This window comes from Triticum aestivum, chromosome 7B, assembly GCF_018294505.1.
Source record: "Triticum aestivum cultivar Chinese Spring chromosome 7B, IWGSC CS RefSeq v2.1, whole genome shotgun sequence".
Lineage (NCBI taxonomy): Eukaryota > Viridiplantae > Streptophyta > Magnoliopsida > Poales > Poaceae > Triticum > Triticum aestivum.
The window spans coordinates 521514940-521539199 of NC_057813.1; the positions used below are offsets into that span (position 1 = coordinate 521514940).

At 42.6% G+C, this 24260-nt stretch overlaps 1 protein-coding gene across 2 annotated transcripts in view; it reads right to left on the reverse strand.

The window, feature by feature from the left end:
- Positions 1 to 17564, reverse strand: part of LOC123160901 (PHD finger-like domain-containing protein 5A) — a 33410-nt gene extending 15846 nt beyond the window's left edge. The window contains exons 1-2 of one of the 2 annotated variants that reach the window (XM_044578747.1): positions 17384 to 17564; positions 15468 to 15800 (exon numbers count right to left, since the gene is read on the reverse strand). In XM_044578747.1, coding sequence (XP_044434682.1) covers positions 15468 to 15783 — 316 coding nt within the window. In that variant the 5' untranslated portion in view covers positions 15784 to 15800; positions 17384 to 17564. Of the gene's footprint in view, positions 1 to 15214; positions 15801 to 17383 lie in introns of those variants that run through there. The other variant, XM_044578746.1, reaches the window with a different exon arrangement.
- Positions 17565 to 24260: the final 6696 nt, after the last annotated feature.

Here is a 24260-nt window from a genome sequence, read left to right on the forward strand (position 1 = left end):
TTTTTAAAAATGGTGATCCTTTTCCAAATTCATGGAGTAATTACAATTTCACAACATTTTTTGTATTCACTAACTTTTTTGAATTCGTGATTTTTTTTTCAAATTTGCTAATTCCTTTCAAATATGCTCTAGCAGAAGTGCACTAGACGCAAAATTGAAGCCCCATACTAGTTAGGTAGGGCGCTGTAGCACGTGCTAGGTTGGGCGCTGTAGCATGTGTGCAGGGGTGGCGAGACTGGAGCTTCCTCTTTACCTGTTCGTTCCGGCCGGCTACATCGATTTGCTTTTGCAATGACCAGCGTAGTGTCTGGCTTCAGGTAGAAAGGAAGAGAAAAAGAACACGACCGGCCAGCTAGTGTACTGTGCTGCCGTGCGCGTACATATTTTAGACGCGAAAAGAATAATTTTTTCAAACAAACAAACAAACAATGGTTTGTCTAATTCACATCTAAATATTTTTTAAGGATGTCACATCTAAGCTTGCATAAATATATAATGCAGCAACAAGAGCAAAAAAATATTAGGGAAAAAAATAGACCACAAACAAAGTGAACATCAGGTTAGATGTGACATAACTATGTCACATCTAGATATGTACTACACAGACCCAACAAACAAACAAGCAAGGACAAACAAAGGGACCATAAACAGTTGCTTATATCATCTTAGATGTGACATAGTTATGTCACATCTAGATGAATCCTAGACACACCCAAAAAAGAAACCCTTGAGAATGTCTGACTAACTGAAATTCTATGACGCGGGTAGAAGCAAGCAACCGGAGACATCCCGGCCGTCGATGCATATTGTTGAAGACCCGGATAACAGAGCTAAGAGCAACTCTACCAGACCCCGCATCTGTCCCGACACGGAAAATAACCGTCAAAATGCGGGTAGGGGCGGAAAAATCTGCCCGATCAGACCCCGCATATCGCCCCGGCCCGCAAAAATTTTTAGGTGGCGCGGCAAAATCTCGGCCCCAACACGCGAATACGCGGGTTTCCCCGTCACGGCTGCGGTGCCCTGCATCACAGAGAAGTAGTTGGCGGGAGGGACATTTCAGCCCGCGCGCATTTTTCCGACCCCCTTCCGCCGCTGACCGCCCTTGCTTCCGCCCGCCCGCCGCCGGCGATTCCGCCAAATCTGCGGGCAGAAAAACGCCGCGGGGCCGCCCACCATCCTCCCGCGCCGTCACGCTGCACCGACCCCCCGGATCCAGCGAGAAGAGCGCCGTCATTGCCGGGGATCGACCACCATCGAGCCCGCCCCTCGTCGCCGCCCGAGATCGCCCGCCGCATCCTCCACCGGTTAGTGCGTATTTTGTGATCTTTGCGAGCGAGCGGTATAATTCATTGACGCGCCGGTATGCATGTAGATGGATTTGAGCCCGTGACAGAAGTTCTTGCTCACCTATTCGTTCGATTCGGACGACTCGGATGTTGAGACCATGCTTGCCAACTTTCGGCAGCAGACATTAGTCATGGTACTTGCCGTGAAGGAGCACGAAGACGAGAACTGAAAGAGAAGGCGAGGATCGACCGTCAAGCGTCTTTGCATTCCTCGAAATCGTCATCTTAGGAACGAGATGTTGATGCAAGACTACTTCACGGAAAATCCTACATATCCACCACACCTCTTCTGGAGAAGGTACCGAATGCGCCGATCTCTTTTTGTGAAAATTGTTCAAGCTTGTGAGGCAAATTGCCAGTATTTTACTCAAAGAAGAAATGTTGCGGGCTTAAAGGGATTTAGTGCATATCAAAAAATCTCCGCAGCTATGCGGATGATTGCATATGGCGTTCCGGCTGACTATGTCGATGAGTACTGATGACCCACAAGTTTAGGGGATCTATCGTAGTCCTTTCGATAATTAAGAGTATCGAACCCAACGAGGAGCAGAAGGAAATGATAAGCGGTTTTCAGTAAGGTTTTCTCTGCAAGCACTGAAATTGTAGGTAATAGATAGTTTTGTGATAAGATAAATAGTAACGAGTAACAAGTAAATAAAGTAAATAAAGTGCAGCAAGGTGGCCCAATCCTTTATGTAGCAAAGGATAAGCCTGTACAATTTCTAATAATGAGAAAGGAGCTCCCGAGGACACATGAGAATTATCGTCAAGCTAGTTTTCATCACATTTATATGATTCGCGTTCGGTACTTTGATAATTTGATATGTGGGTGGACCGGTGCTTGGGTACTTCCCTTATTTGGACAAGCATCCCACTTATGATTAACCCCTATTGCAAGCGTCCGCAACTACAAAAGAAGTATTAAGGTAAACCTAACCACAACATTAAACATATGGATCCATGTCAGTCCCTAACAAAGCAACACATAAACTAGGGTTTAACCTTCTGTCACTCTAGCAACCCATCATCTACTTATTACTTCCCCATGCCTTCCTCTAGGCCCAAATAATGGTGAAGTGTCATGTAGTCGACGTTCACATAACACCACTAGAGGAAAAGACAACATACATCTCATCAAAATATCGAACGAATACCAAATTCACATGACTACTAATAGCAAGACTTCACCCATGTCCTCAGGAACAAACGTAACTACTCACAAAGTATATTCATGTTCATAATCAGAGGAGTAATAATATGCATAAAGGATCTGACATATGATTTTACACCAAGTAAACCAATTAACATCAACTACAAGGAGTAATCAACACTACTAGCAACCCACAGGTACCAATTTGTGGTTTTGATACAAGATTAGATACAAGAGATGAACTAGGGTTTTGAGAGAGATGGTGCTGGTGAACATATTGAAGGAGATTGACCCCCTCCTGATGAGAGGATCGTTGGTGATGACGTTGGTGGTGATTTCCCCCTCCCGGAGGGAAGTGTACCCGGCAGAACAGCTCCGCCGGAGCCCTAGATTGATTCCATCAAGGTTCCACCTCGTAGCGGCGGAGTTTCTTCCCGTAAGCTTGCCCACGATTTTTTCCATGGTAAAAGCTCTAATATAGCAGAAGATGGACACCGGGGGCCCATCAGGAGGCCCAGGAGATAGGGGGCGTGCCCTCCACTCTCCTGGGCAGGGTATGGGGCCCCTGGTGTATTTCTTTCGCTCAATAGTTTTTATAAATTCCAAAAACATGTTTCGTGGAGTTTTAGGATTTTTGGAGCAGTGCAGAATAGGTTTTCAATGTTTGCTCCTTTTCCAGACAGAATTCCAGCTGCCGGTATTCCCCCTCTTCATGGTAAACCTTGTAAAATAAGAGAGAATAGCCATAAGTATTGAGATATAATGTGTAATAACAGCTGATAATGCAATAAATATTGATATAAAAGCATGATGCAAAATGGACGTATCAACTCCCCCAAGCTTAGACCTCGCTTGTCCTCAAGCGGAAGCCAATATCGAAAAATATGTCCACATGTTTAGAGATAGAGGTGTCGATAAAAATAAAATACGGAGATGAGGGCATCATGATCATTCTTATAACAACAACATATATAGATTTTATCATATGATTTCTTATGCTCAAGTAACAATCGATTCACAATGTCAAGTATGGTTCAAAAACTTCATTGGGAACTAATAAACTATAATCTCAGTCATTGAAGCAATTGCAATTTATCATAACATTAGAAAGAGTCAACAATAGAGATTTTCAGCAAGTTCACATACTCAACTATCTTGTAGCCTTCTACAATTGCTAACATTCACGCAATACTTGTGGTTATGGAGTTTCAGCCGGACACTGAGAAAGATAGGGGCTTATTGTGTTGCCTCCCAACGTATTCACTTTTAGGTGATGTCAACAATAATAGCCCATGCTAACTTACATCCAATTGGATATATATATCATGATCTTTCAAACACGAGGAGCTTGCCAAAGGATAAAATGAAAAAGGGAAAGGTGAGAATCACCTTGACTCAAGCATAAAGTAAAAACATAAAGTAAAAGATAGGCTCTTCGCAGAGGGAAGCAGAGGTTGTCATGTGCGTTTAGGGTTGATGCACAAAATCTTAATGCAAAAGAACGTCACTTTATATTTCCCCTTGTATGTGGACCTTTATTATGCAGTCCGACGCTTTTATTACTTTCACAAAAAGATCGTACAAATCTTATTTTCTCTGCACTAATAAGTCATACATATTTAGATAGCATTTTTTATTGCTTGCAACATGACAACTTACTTGAAGGATCTTACTCAATCCATAGGTAGATATGGTGGACTCTCATGGCAAAACTGGGTTTAAGGATATTTGGAAGCACAAGTAGTATCTCTACTTGGTGCAAGGAATTTGTCTAGCATGAGGAGGAAAGGCAAGCTCAACATGTTTGGATGGTCAATGACAATATACTTTAACTGAGATGTCGGAAAACATAAACCATTACGCTGTCTTCCTTGTCCAACGTCGACTCTTTTAGCATGTCATACTTAATGAGTGCTCCCAATTATAAAAGGTGTCCAAGATAATATATTTGTATGTGAACCCCTCTTTCCTTATCACTTCCTATTAATTGCAACGATGACCAAAACTACGTTCATCAACTCTCAACAATTTTTATGCCTCATACTTTCTATGTGTGAAGTCATCACTATTCATAAGATCAATGTGAACCCTTTTATTCTTTCTACTTTCTAAAGATCATAGCAACATAGCAAAGCCCTTGACTCAACACTAATCTTTATTATAGATGACTCACGGACTCGATTACAAAAAGAGATCACAATGCAAAAACTCAAAACTACTTGTTATCAAAACTTCAATCTACTAGATCAAGATACTACTAAAAGGATCGAACTAAATAAAACGGTAAAGATAGGAGTGTGATGGTGATACGATACCGGGGCACCTCCCCCAAGCTTGGCAGTTGCCAAGGGGAATGCCCATACCCATGTGATTATGTCCTCGGAGGTGGTGAAGTAGGAGTTGTTGATGATGTAGGCTTGTCGTCCGTCTTCCAAGGCATAGGCTCTCCATCATAGAAAGATGATCGAGTCTCCGGGATCCTTAAATCTGCAGCCAAACTCATCCCCTTGAATCTATATTCATACTCACAGTTCTGGTTTTGCAGGTCATATATCTGGGCTTGGAGGTGCTCGATTTTCTCTTGAATCTTGAAGATGGTCTCTCCAATGACCTTGGCATCTAACTTGTGGTTGTTGGTGAACTCCGTGATCATCATCTGGTTGGCGTTGAGTCCACGCTCCACCATCCCTTGGCACTTGAAAACTTGCTGCTCCACGGCTTCGAGCTTTGTCTCCACGCTTCCGGTACGCCTTGGTCCCTCCACATCGCGGATGTGCAGCACCCCCTCACGCATCTCAACGGTTTGAGGGTGTTGCAGCACCTCCGCGAGATAGGGGTTGATAACCCTCTCGAAAAACTTGTCCTTGGGAGCGCTTGGAGACGACATGATGCTCTAGATCTGAAACAGAAACAACTTGAAACGAAAACAGAGGATATTTGCGTGACACGATGGTCAAAACCTTCGGGGGTATATATAATGAATTTTTACTGACCAAAATACATAATGTGCAAGAAAACGGAGTCCGGGAGGCACACGAGGTGTCCACGAGACAGGGGGCGCACCCAGTAGGGGGGCGCCCTCCACTCTCGTGGAGGCCTCGTGTCCCTTTCGGACTACTTCTTTCTTCCGAAAATTCTTAAATATTGGAGTTGTTTTGGAGTCGTTTTACTTACCGTACCACATACCTATTACTTTTCGGAGTCTGGAACGTTCTGGAAAGTCCCTTATGTATTCCTCCGGGGTTACGGTTTCAATAATATTAGTTTCAATATTGATAGGATTACCTGAAATATAATGTTTAATTCTTTGATCGTTTACCACCCTCGAACTTGTGCCTTCGAAGTTGTTGATTTTTATGGCACCAGAACGGTAGACCTCCTCGATAACGTAAGGACCTACCCATTTTGAGAGAAATTTTCCTGCAAAAAATCTTAAACGAGAGTTGAATAATAAAACATAATCTCCTACGTTAAACTCACACTTTTGTATCCTTTTGTCATGCCAGCGTTTGAATTTTTATTTAAATAGCTTGGCATTCTCATAGGCTTGGGTTCTCCATTCATCAAGTGAGCTAACATCAAACAATCTCTTCTCACCGGCAAGTTTGAAGTCATAGTTGAGCTCTTTAATAGCCCAATATGCTTTATGTTCAAGTTCAAGAGGTAAATGACACGCTTTTCCATAAACCATCTTATATGGAGACATACCCATAGGATTTTTGTATGCAGTTCTATAGGCCCATAATGCATCATCAAGTTTTTTCGACCAATTCTTTCTATATCTATTCACAGTCTTTTGCAGAATTAATTTGAGCTCTCTATTGCTCAACTCTACTTGACCACTAGACTGCGGATGATAAGAAGATGCGATTCTATGATTGACATCATACTTAGCAAGCATCTTACGGAAAGCACCATGAATAAAATGTGAGCCACCATCAGTCATAAGATATCTAGGGACTCCAAACCTCGGAAAAATAACTTCTTTAAGCATTTTAATAGAAGTGTTATGATCAACACTACTAGTTGGAATAGCTTCTACCCACTTAGTAACGTAATCAACAGCAACTAAAATATGTGTATAACCATTAGAGGCAGGAAAAGGTCCCATATAATCAAAGCCCCAAACATCAAACGGTTCAATAACAAGAGAATAATTCATAGGCATTTCTTGACATCTACTAATGTTACCTATTCTTTGACATTCATCACAAGATAATACAAACTTACGAGCATCTTTGAAGAGAGTAGGCCAATAAAAACCAGATTGTAGTACCTTGTGTGCAGTTCTATCTCCAGCATGGTGTCCTCCATAGGATTCAGAGTGACACTTGCGTAGGATCTATTCCTGTTCATGCTCAGGCACACAACGTCTAATAACACCATCTACTCCTTCTTTATAAAGGTGCGGGTCATCCCAGAAGTAATTTCTTAAATCATAAAAGAACTTTTTCTTTTGCTGGTATGTGAAACTAGGCAGTATAAATTTAGCAACAATGTAATTAGCATAATCAGCATACCAAGGAGCAGTATGAGAAGCATTAACGACCGCTAATTGTTCATCAGGAAAGCTATCATCAATAGGCAGTGGGTCATCAAGAATATTCTCTAACCTAGACAAGTTGTCTGCAACAGGGTTCTCAGCTCCCTTTCTATCAATAATATGCAAGTCAAATTCTTGGAGCAAGAGAACCCGTCTAATGAGTCTAGGCTTAGCATCTTTCTTTTCCATAAGATATTTAATAGCAGCATGATCAGTGTGAATAGTAACTTTGGAATCAACAATATAAGGTTTAAATTTATCACATGCAAACACTACTGCTAAGAATTCTTTTTCAGTAGTAGCATAATTTCTCTGGGCAGTATCAAGAGTCTTACTAGCATACTGGATAACATTCAATTTCTTATCGACTCTTTGCCCTAGAACAACACCTACAGCATAGTCGCTAGCATCACACATAGTTTCAAAAGGTAAATTCCAATCAGGTGGCTGAACAATAGGTGCAGTGATCAAAGCTTTCTTAAGTATTTCAAATGCTTCTACACAATCATCACCAAAGACAAAAGGAATATCTTTTTGCAATAAATTAGTCAGAGGCCTAGAGATTTTATAAAAGTCCTTAATGAACCTCCTATAAAAACCGCTATGGCCAAGGAAACTTCTTATACCTTTTATGTCCTTGGGACAGGCATCTTTTCAATAGCATCAACCTTGGCTTTGTCAACTTCAATACCTCTCTCGGAAATCTTATGCCCCAAGACAATGCCTTCATTAACCATAAAGTGACACTTTTCCCAATTCAGGACGAGACTAGTGTCTTCGCATCTCTGCAAAACTCGATCAAGGTTGCTCAAACAATCATCAAAAGAGGATCCATAAACGAAAAAGTCATCCATGAATACCTCACAAATCTTTTCACAAAAATCAGAGAATATAGCCATCATGCATCTTTGAAAGGTAGCAGGTGCATTACATAACCCAAAAGGCATACGTCTATAAGCAAAAGTACCAAAAGGGCAAGTAAAAGTAGTCTTAGATTGATCCTTCGCTGACACAGGTGTTTGAGAGAAACCAGAATAACCATCTAGAAAGCAATAGTTTGTATGTTTGCATAATCTTTCTAGCATTTGATCAATAAAAGGTAAGGGGTAATGATCTTTCTTAGTAGCTTTATTTAATTTGTGGAAATCAATTACCATCCTATAACCTGTGATAATTCTTTGCGGAATCAATTCATCTTTATCATTAGGGACAATAGTAATACCTCCCTTCTTAGGGACACAATGGACAGGACTTACCCATTGACTGTCAGCAACGAGATAAATGATACCTGCCTCCAGAAGCTTGAGTATTTCTTTTCTTACCACTTCTTTCATCTTGGGATTTAGTCGTCTTTGAGGATCTCTAACTGGCTTGGCATCTTTGTCCACTGTAATTTTGTGTTGACATAATGTGGGACAAATGCCCTTGAGATCATCCAGAGTATATCCAATAGCTGCTCGGTGCTTCTTCAGAGTTTTCAATAATCTTTCTTCTTCTTTCTCTGAAACGTTAGCACTAATAATAATAGGATATATTTCCTTTTCATCAAGATAAGCATACTTAAGATTATCAGGTAATGGTTTGAGTTCAAACACGGGATCACCCTTGGGTGGAGGGGGGTCCCCAAGAATTTCAACGAGAAGGTTATGTTTCAGCATAGGTTCCTGTTTAAGGAACACTTCATCTATTTCCCTTCTCTCCTTCATAAACATCTCGTTTTCATGGTCTAGCAAGTATTGTTCTAATGGATCAGTAGGAGGCACAACAATGGAAGCAAGACCAATAATTTCATCCTTACTAGGTGGTTCCCTATCACGAGGTTGTCTACGAAACTTAGCAAAATTAAACTCATGAGACATACCATCTATGCCAACGGTGAGAGTATCTTTTTCACAATCAATCTTAGCACTAGCTGTATTCAAGAAGGGTCTACCAAAAATAATGGGACAAAAATCATCTTGTGGGGAACCAAGAACAAGAAAATCAGCAGGGTATTTAACCTTCCCACACAAAACTTCAACATCTCTAACAATCCCAAAGGGTTTAATGGTATCCCTATTAGCAAGCTTAATAGTAACATCAATGTCTTCTAATTCAATGGTTGCAATGTCATGCATAATTTCTTGATATAAGGTATAAGGTATTGCACTAGCACTAGCACCCATATCACATAAGCCATGATAACCATGATCTCCTATTTCAACAGAAATAACAGGCATGCCTATGACAGGTCTATGTATCTTAGTGTCTGGTCTAGCAATATTAGCAGTCTCACCACAGAAATAAATAACATGCCCATCTAAATCATCATCCAAGAGATCTTTAACCATAGCAATACTAGGTTCAACATTAATTTGTTCAGGAGGTGTATAAGTCCTAGTATTACTCTTACGAACAACAGTCGAAGCTTTAGCATGATCTTTTACCCTAACAGGAAATGGAGGTTTCTCAACATAAGTAGTAGGAACAATAGGATCACTATAGGTGATAGTCTTTTCTTCAACTGTAATAGGTGCAACTACTTTCACTTCAATAGAAGGATTATATTTAAACCACTTCTCTTTAGGGAGATCAACATGAGTAGCAAAAGATTCATAGAAAGAAGCTACTATCTCAGAGTCAAGTCCATACTTAGTTCTAAATCCACGAAAAGCATCGGTATCCATAAAAGATTTAACACAATCGAACTTAGGTGTCATACCTGACTCCTTACCATTGTTGGAACCCCAATCTTCCGAGTTGCGTTTAATTCTTTCCAATAAGTCCCATTTGAAATCAATAGTCTCCAGCATATAAGAACCAGCACAGAAAGTATCGAGCAGGTTGCGATTATCAAGAGAAAGCCGAGCATAAAAGTTCTGAATAATCATTTCCCGAGAGAGCTCATGATTGGGGAATGAATATAACATTGACTTAAGCCTCACCCAAGCTTGAGCGATGCTTTCTCCTTCGCGAGGCCAGAAATTATATATGTAATTATGATCACGATGAACAAGATGCATAGGATAGAACTTATGGTGAAATTCCAACTTCAATCGCTTATAATTCCAAGATCTCGTATCATCACATAGCCTATACCATGTCAATGCATCTCCCTTCAAAGATAAAGAGAAGACCTTCCTTTTGACAGCATCATCGGGAATATCTGCAAGCTTAAATAATCCACAAACTTCATCCACAAACATAAGGTGTAAATCAGGATGCAATGTTCCATCTCCTGTAAATGTATTAGCTAGCAGTTTCTCTATCATACCCAAAGGAATCTCACAATAAATATTTTCATAAAGTTCAGTAGGTTGAGGAGCAACTCTTTGCTCTTCTGGTTGGGGTGAAGATACCCCGAACAAGCCCCTCAAAGGATTAGTTTCCATAGTGACAAGTAACAGAAAATTTCAGCACACTATATAAATGTTTCCTTACCAAGTTCCACTCACCAAAAGCGCTACACCCCCGGCAACGGCGCCAGAAAAGAGTCTTGATGACCCACAAGTGTAGGGGATCTATCGCAGTCCTTTCGATAAGTAAGAGTGTCGAACCCAACAAGGAGCAGAAGGAAATGATAAGCGGTTTTCAGTAAGGTTTTCTCTGCAAGCACTGAAATTGTAGGTAATAGATAGTTTTGTGATAAGATAAATAGTAACGAGTAACAAGTAAATAAAGTAAATAAAGTGCAGCAAGGTGGCCCAATCCTTTATGCAGCAAAGGATAAGCCTGTACAATTTCTAATAATGAGAAAGGAGCTCCCGAGGACACATGGGAATTATCGTCAAGCTAGTTTTCATCACGTTCATATGATTCGCGTTTGGTACTTTGATAATTTGATATGTGGGTGGACTGGTGCTTGGGTACTACCCTTACTTGTACAAGCATCCCACTTATGATTAACACATATTGCAAGCGTCCGCAGCTATAAAAGAAGTATTAAGGTAAACCTAACCACAACATTAAACATATGGATCCATATCAGCCCCTAACGAAGCAACACATAAACTAGGGTTTAAGCTTCTGTCACTCTAGCAACCCATCATCTACTTATTACTTCCCCATGCCTTCCTCTAGGCCCAAATAATGGTGAAGTATCATGTAGTGGACGTTCACATAACACCACTAGAGGAAAAGACAACATACATCTCATCAAAATATCGAACGAATACCAAATTCACATGACTACTAATAGCAAGACTTCACCCATGTCCTCAGGAACAAACATAACTACTCACAAAGCATATTCATGTTCATAATCAGAGGAGTAATAATATGCATAAAGGATCTGAACATATGATCTTCCACCAAGTAAACCAATTAGCATCAACTACAAGGAGTAATCAACACTACTAGCAACCCACAGGTACCAATTTGTGGTTTTGATACAAGATTGGATACAAGAGATGAACTAGGGTTTTGAGAGGAGATGGTGCTGGTGAAGATGTTGATGGAGATTGACCCCCTCCCGATGAGAGGATCGTTGGTGATGATTTCCCCCTCTCGGAGGGAAGTGTCCCCGGCAGAATAGCTCCGCCGGAGCCCTAGATTGATTCCGCCAAGGTTCCACCTCGTGGCGGCTGAGTTTCGTCCCGTAAGCTTGCCCACGATTTTTTTCAGGGTAAAAGCTCTAATATAGCAGAAGATGGACACCGGAGGCCCACCATGGGGCCCAGGAGATAGGGGGCGCGCCCAGTAGGGGGGGGGCCTCCACTCTCCTGGACAGGGTGTGGGCCCCTTGGTGTATTTCTTTCGCTCAATAATTTTTATAAATGCCAAAAACATGTTTCGTGGAGTTTCAAGATTTTTGGAGTAGTGCAGAATAGATTTTCAATGTTTGCTCCTTTTCCAGCCAGAATTCCAGCTGCCAGTATTCCCCCTCTTCATGGTAAACCTTGTAAAATAAGAGAGAATAGCCATAAGTATTGAGATATAATGTGTAATAACAGCTGATAATGCAATAAATATTGATATAAAAGCATGATGCAAAATGAACGTATCAAGTACCTTCGCATTGGTGAAGATACTACAATTGAGTCCGTGCATAGATTTGCAAAAATGATCATCCGTGTCTTTGGTCATGAGTATCTTCAGGCACCCAACAAGGATGACACAAAGAAATTGATGGCATCTAATGAGAGGAGAGGTTGGCCTGGCATGCTAGGTAACATTGATTGTATGCATTGGACATGGAAAAATTGCCCGAAGGCATGGCAAAGAATGTATTGTGGCAAGTCTCGTGATGCAACAATTGTGCTAGAGGCCATAGCATCCGAGGATTATGGATTTGGCATTGCTTCTTTGGTATGCGGAACACTCTCAATGATATCAATGTGTTGCAACGGTCTCATTTGTTTGCTAGGCTTGGTAGTGGTGATGCTCCTGTTTGCAACTACACTATCAATGGGCATGAATACACAAAAGGGTGCTATCTTGCATATGGTATATACCCTCCTTGGTGCACATTTGTCAAGAGCATCAAAGAAGCCAAAACTAAAAAACAGTGTGAATTTGCAAGGGTGCAAGAGGCAGCCCGAAAAGACATTGAAAGAGCATTCGGTGTTTTGCAATCTAGGTTTGCCATTGTCCGTGGTCCTGCTCGTTTTTGGGATAAGAAAACCTTAAAAAATATCATGACATGTTGTGTTATCCTTCACAATATGATTCTTGAAGATGAGAGAGGAATGAACTTGAAATTCTTCTACGACAATGTGGGTAGCCGTGTCAAACCAGCTAGAGACCCTAACCGCATTAGAGCTTTTCGTCAGACATGCAAGGAGATTGAAAATGCAGACACACATTTTCAACTTCAGGAGGATCTCATTGAGCACCATTGGCAAAGGGCTGGACAGTGACTCCTTTTTGTATTCATTTGTATTTGTACTCATCACAAATTTTGTATTGCATTATTTAAGATCTAAATAATTATTTGTAATGTGGATGATTGTTGTATTGTGTTGAATTTGAATAATTATTTAGTTTGCTTCTGTTTGTTGTATTATGCTGGATTTGATATATTTTTGCGGGCCGATGAGATGTGAAAAGCAGTGGTGCAAGAGCAGACACCGTAAAGCCGACCTGTATAAAAGCATATTCGGTGAATATACTTTTATAAAGGTTCGTTTGGGGGTCCTACATCTGCGGCCGTCCTTGCCGGCCCGTAAAAGCCGTTTTCCGCGAACTGCAAACGCGTTTTGCGGGCCAGCGAGATGTGGGGTCTGCTAGAGTTGTTCTAATAACGACACATATAGGGTTTCAGTGAACACCTCGCGGCATTTAGAGAAACGCACCTACCTCTCCGGTAGGCAACTCACGACGGAGCAGGATCTGCACCTGGCTCAGGCAACTCGTGACGGAGTAGGACGAAGACACTAACAAAACTCAGACGAAAAAGAAAGGGAAACGCACGCATCAGCACGGGATGGACAATAGGGATGCAAATTTGAAAATTTTAGGTACCCTCCGACCTACTTAGTTCAACCAATTGTGCTCAATAACTCTTAAAGGTGATGTGAATTATGAAAAAAAATTGTTCAGTTAGTTGAACTAAATAGGACCAGAGGGTACCTGAATATTCAAATTTGCATCCCTAATGGTAATGGACATAGCACTACCATAAGGGCGATCGGACGGGCTGACGATCTAACATGAAGGCAAGCGCCAAGGAAAACAAGCCCGTGCGGACGGTGGTTCCCTGTTTACGTGTTGCTGCGCTGATGTTTAGTACCACATCGCTATTCCAGGTCGATACACCGTGGAATAAAACGTGAAGCCCGGGTGCTGGTATACACCGTGCGGCAAGCACGGTTACTGCACGAAACCAATATACGATTACCAACGGCCAGCGCCAACAATGCGACAGGTATGAATTCGGCTGTCTGCCTTCAGCAGCAGTACAATACACGCCCCATCAACACATCACAACAAAATCTTGAGAGCTAACGAATAAATAGTATTCTGTCATTGCAGGGGCGCCTTTTGTTTTTTTCAAAACCAAATAAGATCTTATTTGGCCGAGCCTTCTTTTTTACGTAGGTGATCAAACCACAGAATCGTTAGTTTGTTATATGCCGTGCACTTATCATGCCCCTCTGTATCGTAATATATGTCGCTGAGTACAACCTTGTAGGTATATTTGAAGTTGGAGCATACGTTTATTAATCTATATATAAAGTTTATATACAAAATTCTGAAGCTCCCTGCAAGTACAAAATCCTGAAAGTGCATGGAATGCGGGTGAAAATCAAGTATCTTTGGAAAATGGGACCGGCCTGGCGCCTCAGGCAGATAAGAATAAGTGCCCCGCAAAAAGAAGATAAGAATAAGTGGGCTTTAGTATGAACAAGAACTTCGTGAGGTCCAGAGAGCACGGGTGTCAGCATTTTATTAATGAAATACAATACTGAATGGCAAGTGCTCTTTCTTGTTTAGATCCTATTTTGATCGAAACTTTCCGCATTGATCCTTTTTTGTTATCTCTTGTTTCCCCGGACGTAACTAGCTCTGTTTTTGCGGTCTCAGAAGGAGAAGCCCCGAACGCTTGCAATCGCTTTTTTCTCTTAATTTCTTTCCTTCTAAGCAAGCCTCTAAAGAATCGGACTCTAAGGCCTTACAATGGGAAGTGTTTAGAGAGGTGATTAAAAAAATAAACCGAGTTTTTCTGAAGCATCGGTGCCTATTTCTACAGGAGAGACGCTTAACTAAGCGTCTCTCCTGTAGAAATAGGCACCGATGCTTAAGAAAAGCCTGGTTTATTTCTTTAAGCACCTGTCCTAAGCACCTCCCATTGTACAAGGCCTAAGAGTCTGTTCGGCAGCCCTCCGCTCCTGGAGCAGAGCGGCCCCAGCCTATTTTCTCGGAGTCGCCGAAGCGTCGCTCCATGCGTTCCAGCCAATTTTCTCGGAGTCGCAGAGCTGGATGATTGCCGAACAGGGCCCAAGTATCCCACTGATTAGATTACTTTGCTTTGGGTGCAAGCGGCATCCAGCTTCCTCCCTTTAACACTACATCTGCACCACGGTATCATCGGCCATGCCCACCGCCTGCATCCCTACTTCCAGCTGACTCTCTATTATAAGTACATCGGGCATGAGCAGCCATCAGCACGTATTTCTACATTGCAGCATATCTCTGGTCTTCAGAGTAGCTGAGGCAATTAAGTGAAAATACAAAAGGCCATCCCAGCACACATTTCAAGTCAAACATTCATGGTCATTCACATCAAGTGCATACTGCATAGGCAGTCTAGAGTTTTGAACCATACAACAGAACTAGTCATTACAGAGCATATCAGGGACGCATTCTTGTATATCAGGATCAAACGATAACACGGACACAATGCCGTTGCCCCAGCAACCTGCTTCTGGTATTAGTGTAACAGCATAGAATGTGAGGCCCGGAGGACGCGCCAAATCCATGTATGCGATTCATCTCTTCTTAAAACCATACTTCTTGCGCTCGTAGAAGAGATCGGTCTTGGCGCTTCCTAGGTTGACAATCTTGGGGCACCCATCTCGGTCCTTCTCCTGCTGCGTGCACTCTTTGCAGTAGTAGGCGTCTGAGATGCCAACTCCGCCACAGATGACGCACCTTCCCTGGAACGAGCCGTAGTTGCACTCGTCGCAGACCCGGACAAGCGTACATGGGCGCACGTACGAGTCACAGATGACACACTTGCCATCACACTTTTCACACAGGCGACCAATAGCAATGCCAGGCTGCTTCCGGCACATGATGAGATCAGGATGATGCTTCGCCATGGCTGTCAGATGCTAACCTGCAGAACCATATTTGGACTCATATAAGATCAGAATATAGCAATGTTAATCTGTAATTAACAGGGATAAGAAGCAGATGAACCCTTCATTTGTCAAGCATACCGTTGTAACTACTAGCAAGTTAAAAAACTACAACCCCCCCCCCCCCCCCACCCACCCACCCACACACAGAAGCAAATGGTTGTTGAATTAGTTATTCCGAAAACAGGAAAACAGCAAGCTCTTTCAGGGATAGAAATTTCTCCAACTCTACCCTATGTGCCACTGTTGGTCAGGTTTATGAGAAATAATGAAAAGGTAAATTATACTGCTACTACAGCTCATAATAGAAAATAAGAAATACAGTGTGTATGGCTAAAATGCCACCAACATCGTTCCAATATATTTGTTTGGCATCAATAGGGGGCTTTCAAACATATTTTCATGGGATATTTTACAAAGGGAAACGTCACAATTCACCAGCAAATGCAATGTTACCAACATTTAAGCCAGCCAATTTGGAAGCCAACGGATATCTCCTGAATGAGAATCTCTCGTCGTAGAAAAGATACAGTTCCGTGCAAAGGTATGCATCTTAAGAACATGTTGTGACATACTGACATCTAGCCCTAGGCACATGTTTCTACTCAAGCTACAACAAAACTCTGAGCGCATGTTCTCACCTAGTAGTGGGTGAGCTAGAAACTCCATCATGGCAATGTTACTTACAGCCCTGAATGCTAGCCCATGATTCGAGCCTTTAGTTACAGTATGTTAGGTTTCCCAGGAAAAAAAGATGATGTATGTTAGGTGATGCGATGGATGCTGATTTCCAAGTTGGAAGCTGCTCACAAGACTTCCAATTAATGGTCACTATGTGTCGAAGAGTAATGTAACTCATGATGTGAGACAACTTGAAGACCTAAACAGCCAATAGGAGTGCAACTGAGCTATGGCAACCAGCAAAGCGACAGCATATACCATGACCAGCAGCAGTGTAGTTAGGCTGCCGCCCAAACAGCAGCTCCACCCACACAATCAAATGTAGGCCATGGCTGAACAGAAATGTATATATGACAAAACAATATAAACACAAGTTTTGAGCTATAATCACCTGCAACGCAGGACAGGATTGGATAAGCTTCCCTAAATATTTGCTAAACAGTTCTACAAACAAAACTAAACAGCCACGCTTTGCCAAGAACAGCTTATGTTGAGAATTGGGCTCATCAATCATCATGCAAGTAAGGCGCGTCAACAAATTTGCTAGCCTCCAATTCCATTTACACTTTGAACAAGGAGAGAAGTCTGACACCCGTGGCCACACAGGATTCAGCAGCACCCACAAGCCACAACATTTCGTCAAACACCTCACGTGCACGAGCGCAAAACGCCCAACATAAGCCAAAATCATCTGACTCAGACCAGGCGGAAGGTCGCCACCGCCAGTGCCACCGCGTTTACCGGTGCCGCACATCCCCGACCAATGGATAGAGATCCTTAGTCCCCAACTCGAGCCGAATAGGTTCTAGGGCATATGTTTCTGCCGACGGAGAAGAACCATGGTTCATCCAGAGAAGTTTTAGATTCGGTGGTCACGCACCTTCGAGAGGAAGCGCTGGCTGCGACGGCGGTGTCGCTCCGTGCTCCTGGCGGCGGCGACGACGATACACGACGGGCTCGGCTAGGTCTCGCGGCGCGGCGGAGAGTGATGCTGCTTCCTTTTTCGAGGGGTGGGTGCTACAAGAAGCTTGTAGATGGATGCACGATCCGAGCCTCCGACCAAATACAGCACAGCTCATCCAATCCAACGGCTGGAAACGGCGTGACAAGTTCAGTACGGTCCACGATGCTGGCGATTGGGGCCCAGCTGCCGGCCTCACATCATAGCATCTTCAACTGCAGATCCAAATTTTGGCTATCCAAATACATTATGGGTAGAGGAGAAAAAAAATATTTGATTGGTTTTTTTTGTTTGCTTTTACAACGTATCTATATTTGAATGCCTATGTTTTGTCATTCTTCTTTTCTCTCCACAATTGTATACACATTCAAACAAACTATATTTTTTCTTTTCTGAAAGGGAAGCAAGACCAGACCTCTGCATCAAGTGATGCACACAGCCATATTATTAAGTATTCAACAAAGGTATGACAAAAACTTGCATCAAATAACCCGAAGCCATCATCCACAACTACAAACTCAACAATGGGAAATGCTCTCATGCCCCACCATTTAGAAAGGGGTCATCGCCGATCCGTCCGCATGGCGTACCAGAAGCATACACCCGGCGCAACAACCCAAAGCGTACAACACATGCACACACTTCAGAAACCGCGACCACCATCAAACCGTTGACCCATCGCTGGAAAAGAGATCCACATCATCCTTGCCAGGCCGGCCAGCCATCGACGCCGCCGCGGGGTCAAACAGCGCCACCATCGTGCGCACATCCTCCGTCAAGCCCTGCTTGCTCTCTCGTAAGAGTGGTTGGGATCCCGAAGTGTCAGGATGATGTAGCCATAAGTACTTCCTTCGGTTAGAGAACCAAGGTCCAGTAGGAATCTCTCAGAAAACTAAGTGAGTAGTATCTGCACACAAAGCACAACGCACACTTGTCCTCGACACGGCAAGAGGGTTGAAAGGATCGGTATGGTTGACTAGAGGGGGGGTGCATAGGCAACTACCAATTTTTAGCTTTTCTTAACAAATTAGATTTAGCAACAAATATGGTGTCTAGATGCAGGGGTTAATTTACAAAATCAAATCGTTTAGCCAGATCCACTCAAATATGGACAGCGGGTTCAATTATGAAAATTCACAGGGACTGTTTTGCAAAAAACACCATGATGACGGACGACTAGAAACAGTAGCCGCTTTATTATTAGGTAGAGATATGGTGTCTAGATGTGCAACTAGGTGAGCAACCTATATGATGCTAGCAACAACAACAACACAAGCAAGCAAAGGACACTACTGCAAGATGCTGCTAACGCGACACTATGATCAGAGACCCTTTGACGAAACTGTGTGTGATGCATTAATCGCAAGCGATGATATAAAAAATGTCAAAAAAATGCAAAACATTTACGATGAAGGATACATCAAACACGGTTCAGATTTTAGTTGCGTGTGCGATGCGAGGCATATAGTTCAGTTAAATTAACTGTTGCGATGAGGCAGAAGAAAAGAAACGGACAGTCAGATGAAGGCGTGTGCGATATACGACATACATTTCACTCGGATAAACTGTTTGTGATGAGGCAGAACAACAGGAACAGGCAGTCGGATGAAGGTGTGTGTGATACATGGCATATCGTTCACTCGGATGAACTGTTTGTGACTAGGCAACACAAAAGAAACGGTCAGCAAGATCAAGGTGTGTGCGATATACGACATACGGTTCACTTGGATGAACTGTTTTCGATTAGGCAACGCAACAGAAATGATTCAGCCAGATCAAGGTGTGTGCAATGAAGGGCATACAGTTCATTCTGATAAATTGTTTGTGTTGAGTCAAAAGAACAGAAACGTTTCACATAAACAAGATGTGTGTAATAGCGGCAAACATCCAATTAGATAGATGGCTAGTACACACATGACATTTCCACACACCAAAGTAAACTATTATATGCATAATTAACTAGGATAAACGATCATCTGATCATTATCTACTTCTTGTGCTAGCTCGATGTTCTTTCTATACCACCCAGCGGTATTGCGCATAAACCCAGATGGCGCGCGACGCACGGAGGCAACAACCGCAGCCTGTAGCACATCCACCTTTTTCAAGCATGCCAACCCACCAAAGCGTCGCCTCTGCCATCAACCTCGTCGACGAGGAAAACGAGAAGGCGCCACGGCCTGTCGAGGCCGAGGCACTCCCCGGCAACGTGATGGACGACGCCATAATGCGCGTCATCGCCAGGGTTGAGCAGACCCTTGGCGCATGGCGCTTCAGCGCCACATATCAAGATAGGCATGTCAGCATCGAGAGGCTGCAGCTCATCGCACAACATGATCGATGGCGCGCCACAGAGAAAGTTAGGTGCGTCCGCGCGCGATAGGCTACGGCTCGCCATACGGCAAGGCCGTTGGAGCCTCGCAGAGCAAGAGGCGCGGCGTGCCGCACAGCAACAACGGATCCATCGGCGCTTGCCTGCTGTCGAATGGGCGTCGCAGCTGGGTACACGTCCTGTCAGTACCCCCATTCCTTGGCAGGAGTGGGAAGAGGCCCTACGTGTCGTACTTGCACCAGAGGTCGGCCATGTTGTACTTGCACTGGACGCCCGCGCGTGCCGTTCGCATGGGTCGCGGCGTTCGCCTTGTTCGCGGCCCGCTCGATGCCAATGCGCTGGTTGCTAGGCTCGACCGTCTCCTTGGCCCAGGTGTCCACCTGGACACAGTAGAGGAACATGGCCGTCGCATCCTCGAACTGGTGATCTCTGATGAAATAGTCAACTTGGAGCTCGAGATCACACTCCAGATGTACCGAGATTGTGTCAACCGCTTGGACGAACGCCTGCACGAGTTTCGGTAGAGCCAAGATCTACCATAGGCAAGGGCTACTGGTCATGGTCTCATGGACGCGTTTTATTTTGTTGAGTCGTTTCGACGTGGATCGCTATGTATTCGCAGCAATTATAATATTGCTCTATTTCAATGTGTGTACTCTGTTTTCCATTCTTATATGTGGATGATAATAGTTAGATACAAATTAGTATACAAAAATAGATAAAAATGGAATTCATAATATATATATATTAATTGTTCATTAGTTCATCACAGAATACATATAATATCAACACATATGTGTGATGATACTTAACTACTAAGTACAATGCATAAAATTGAAAACGAACAATACTAAAACTAATAATGCCTCCTGGGGTAGTATTCTGGCAGCCCCTCGCCAACAGCTCCCTGGTGCATGACGTCTTCCTAGCACGGAGGCAGTACTCCGCCTCCTCCGCCTCGCAGCACTTGACGTACCGACCTGCCTTTCTGGCGGACGAGCGTGAATGATCTTGCCATTTAATTGGGCACCCATCGGAGCTCCTCGTCGGTGGCATGCTGGAGCTTATCGGCCCACCTCCATGCAGCGATGAGGCGCCTAGCGCCTTTGACCTTCCTCGTGAAGTACCCGTCTTCGTACACCTCCTCCGCATGATGACACGTCTGCCCCCAAAGCTTCACTGCCTCCTTTTTCTAGGCGGCATCACGGGCTTCACAGGCCGCCTGGTACCTGGCTTCCTCCTTCGCCATCTCCTTCTTGAATGCCACTTGCCTGACTTTCTCAGCCGGCGACAACGACTTCCACGGACAAAGATTGTACTGGCCCCAAAACCAATCGAAAGTTGAGGGGGGGGGGGGGTCCGGCGCAACCTCGTCCGGTGGTGTAGGGGTCCTCCTTGTTGCTGCTCTTCGACTGAGTGTCCTCGGGAGGCGGCGACTCATCGTCGGCGCGTGGGCAGATCGGCGGCACCATGGCAGAGATTTGAGAGAGAGAGAAGGCGAGCGAGGGATGATGTAGATGAGAATGCATGCGAGATGACGTGAGCAAGGTAGTATTTATTGGCGGCCGGAATCTAGATCGACAGCAACAGTACACAGGTCGGTCGCCAGAAGTTACGAGTACTGTAGTTTGAATTACACACGATTTCTGCAGCAAAATCCGTGTGTGAACTTAATAGCTGGCGGTTTCCAATACAGAACCGTGTCTGAATAATAACCCGCGCCAGCCACCTTCCAAACCTCAAGGCGCGAAATAGATTGCCAATCGTGTGGAGGTTGGTTGTCTTGCCAGATCATTACATTTTTTTTTGGAACACTAGATATTTACATCGTCTGATGATCTTTAATTTTTTGGAATTTAAATGCCATTGCACTCCATGCATGTGCCCAAGCCATTACACCAATATGTTTGAAAATTCGTTCCAATTTACTGCACATGGAATTAACTCGCACACAAGTACACAAATATTTTTTTCAAACCGTTATGGTTAGCTGTTGCATGTAGATGTAGTTCAAATTTGGATTACAGTCATTAAGTGGCTAAAAATCACTTAAATGTCTTAAAAAGGTGAAATGACCCATGAATTTTTCTAAATTTTGAACTGAAAGTTGTATTAGTGCATGTTAACTGTAGAAATTTTTTGAAGCCCATAAGAGGAAGCTATCGCCCGTTCGTCATCAAACATGCATTGTTCCCTCTTGAAACCACGAGTCTTCTAGTGAGTTGCTCCGGTTTGTGAGGGGTGTGTGTCCAAACTTCCGTCAAACAAGCCAGTTATTTTACCACATCATCTTAGTGTCATGACATTACATCAAGCAAGGTTTCATGTGTTTCTGATGATTTTTTTTATTTTTTGGAATTTGAATGGCATGACGGTCCATGCATGTGTGTCCAGACCGTGACACCAATATATTTGAAAATTCCTTCTAATTTATTGTACATGGAATCAAATCATACACAAATACACAAAAATATGATTTTTCAAACCGTTATGGTTAGCCATTGCATGTAGATGTAGTTCAAATTTGGATTACGGTCATTAAATGGCTAAAAAATCACTTAAATGTCTTTAAAAGGTCAAATGACCCCTAGAATTTTCCAAATTTTTACATGACAATTGTATTAGTGCACGTTAAATGTAGAAAATATTTGAAGGCCAAAAGAGGAAGCTATCTCATGTTCTTCATCAAACATACATTGTTCCCTCTCGAAAACACGAGCCTTCTAGTGAGTTGTTACGGTTTGTGAGGGATGTGTGTTCAAAATTTCGTCAAACAGGCCAAATTTTTTCCACATCATCTTGATGGCATGACATTATATCAAGCAAGGTTTCATGTTTTTCTGATCATTTTTTAATTTTTTGGAATTAAAATTTCATGGCACTCCATGCATGTGTCCATGCCGTGACACCAATATGTTTGGAAATTCTTTATAATTTACTGCACATGGAATTAACTCACACACAAGTACACAAATATGATTTTTCAAACTGTTATGGTTAGCTGTTGCATATAGATGTAGTTCAAATTTGAATTACAGTCATTAAATGGCTAGAAAATCACTTAAATGTCTTTGAAAGGTCAAATGACCCCTAAATCTTTCCAAATTTTCACATGACAGTTGTATTAGTGCATGTTAAATATAGAAAAAAACTAAAGGCCGTAAGAGAAAGCTATCTCCCGTTCGTCATCAAACATGCATTGTTCCCCCTCGGAACCACGAGCCTTCTAGTGAGTTGCTCCGGTTTGTGAGGGGGGTGTGTCCAAACTTTCGTCAAACAGGCCAATTTTTACCACATCGGCTTGGTGGCATGACATTATATCAAGCAAGGTTTCATGTTTTTCTAATTATTTTTAATTTGTTTGGAATTAAAATGCCATGGCACTCCATGCATGTGTCCATGCCGTGACACCAATATCTTTGAAAATTCTTTCTAATTTACTGCACATAAAATTAACTCGCACAGAAGTACACAAATAAGATTTTTCAAACCGTTATGGTTAGCTGTTGCATGTAGATGTAGTTCAAATTTGAATTACGATCATTAAATGGCTAGAAAATCTCTTAAATGTCTTTAAAAGGTCAAATGACCCTAGAATTTTCCAAATTTTCACATGACAGTTGTATTAGTGCACGTTAAATGTAGAAAAAAAATTGAAGGTCGTAAGAGGAAGCTATCTCCCGCTCATCATCAAACATGCATTGTTCCCTCTCAGAACCACGAGCCTTTTAGTGAGTTGCTCCGATTTGTGAGGGGTGTGTGTCCAAACTTTCATCAAACATGCCAATTTTTTTCCAACATCATTTTGGTGGCATGACATTACATTAAGCAAGGTTTCATGTGTTTCTAATCTTTTTTTAATTTTTTGGAATTTAAATGCCATGGCACTCCATGCATGTGTCCAGGGCGTGAGATCAATATGTTTGAAAATTCTTCCAATTTACTACAAATGGAATTAACTCGCACACAAGTACACAAATATGATTTTTTTTTTCAACCATTATGGTTAGCCGTTGCATGTAGATGTGGTTCAAATTTGGATTACGGTCATTAAATGGTTAGAAAATCACTTAAATGTCTTACAATGTCGAATGACCCCTTAAATTTTTACAAATTTTGACACGACTGTTGTATTAGTGCACGTTAACTGTAGAAATTTTTTGAAGCCCGTAAGAGGAAGCTATCGCCCGTTCATCATCAAACATGCATTGTTCTCTCTCGGAACCACGAGCCTTCTAGTGAGTTGCTTCGGTTTCTGAGGGGTGTGTATCCAAACTTTCGTCAAACATGACAATTTTTTTACCACATCATCTTGGTGGCATGACATTACATCAAGCAAGGTTTCATGTGTTTCTGATTTTTTTATATTTTTTTGGAATTTAAATGCCATGGCACTCCATGCTTAATTGTGTCATAGTCGTGAGACCAATATGTTTGAAAATTCCTTACAATTTACTGCACATG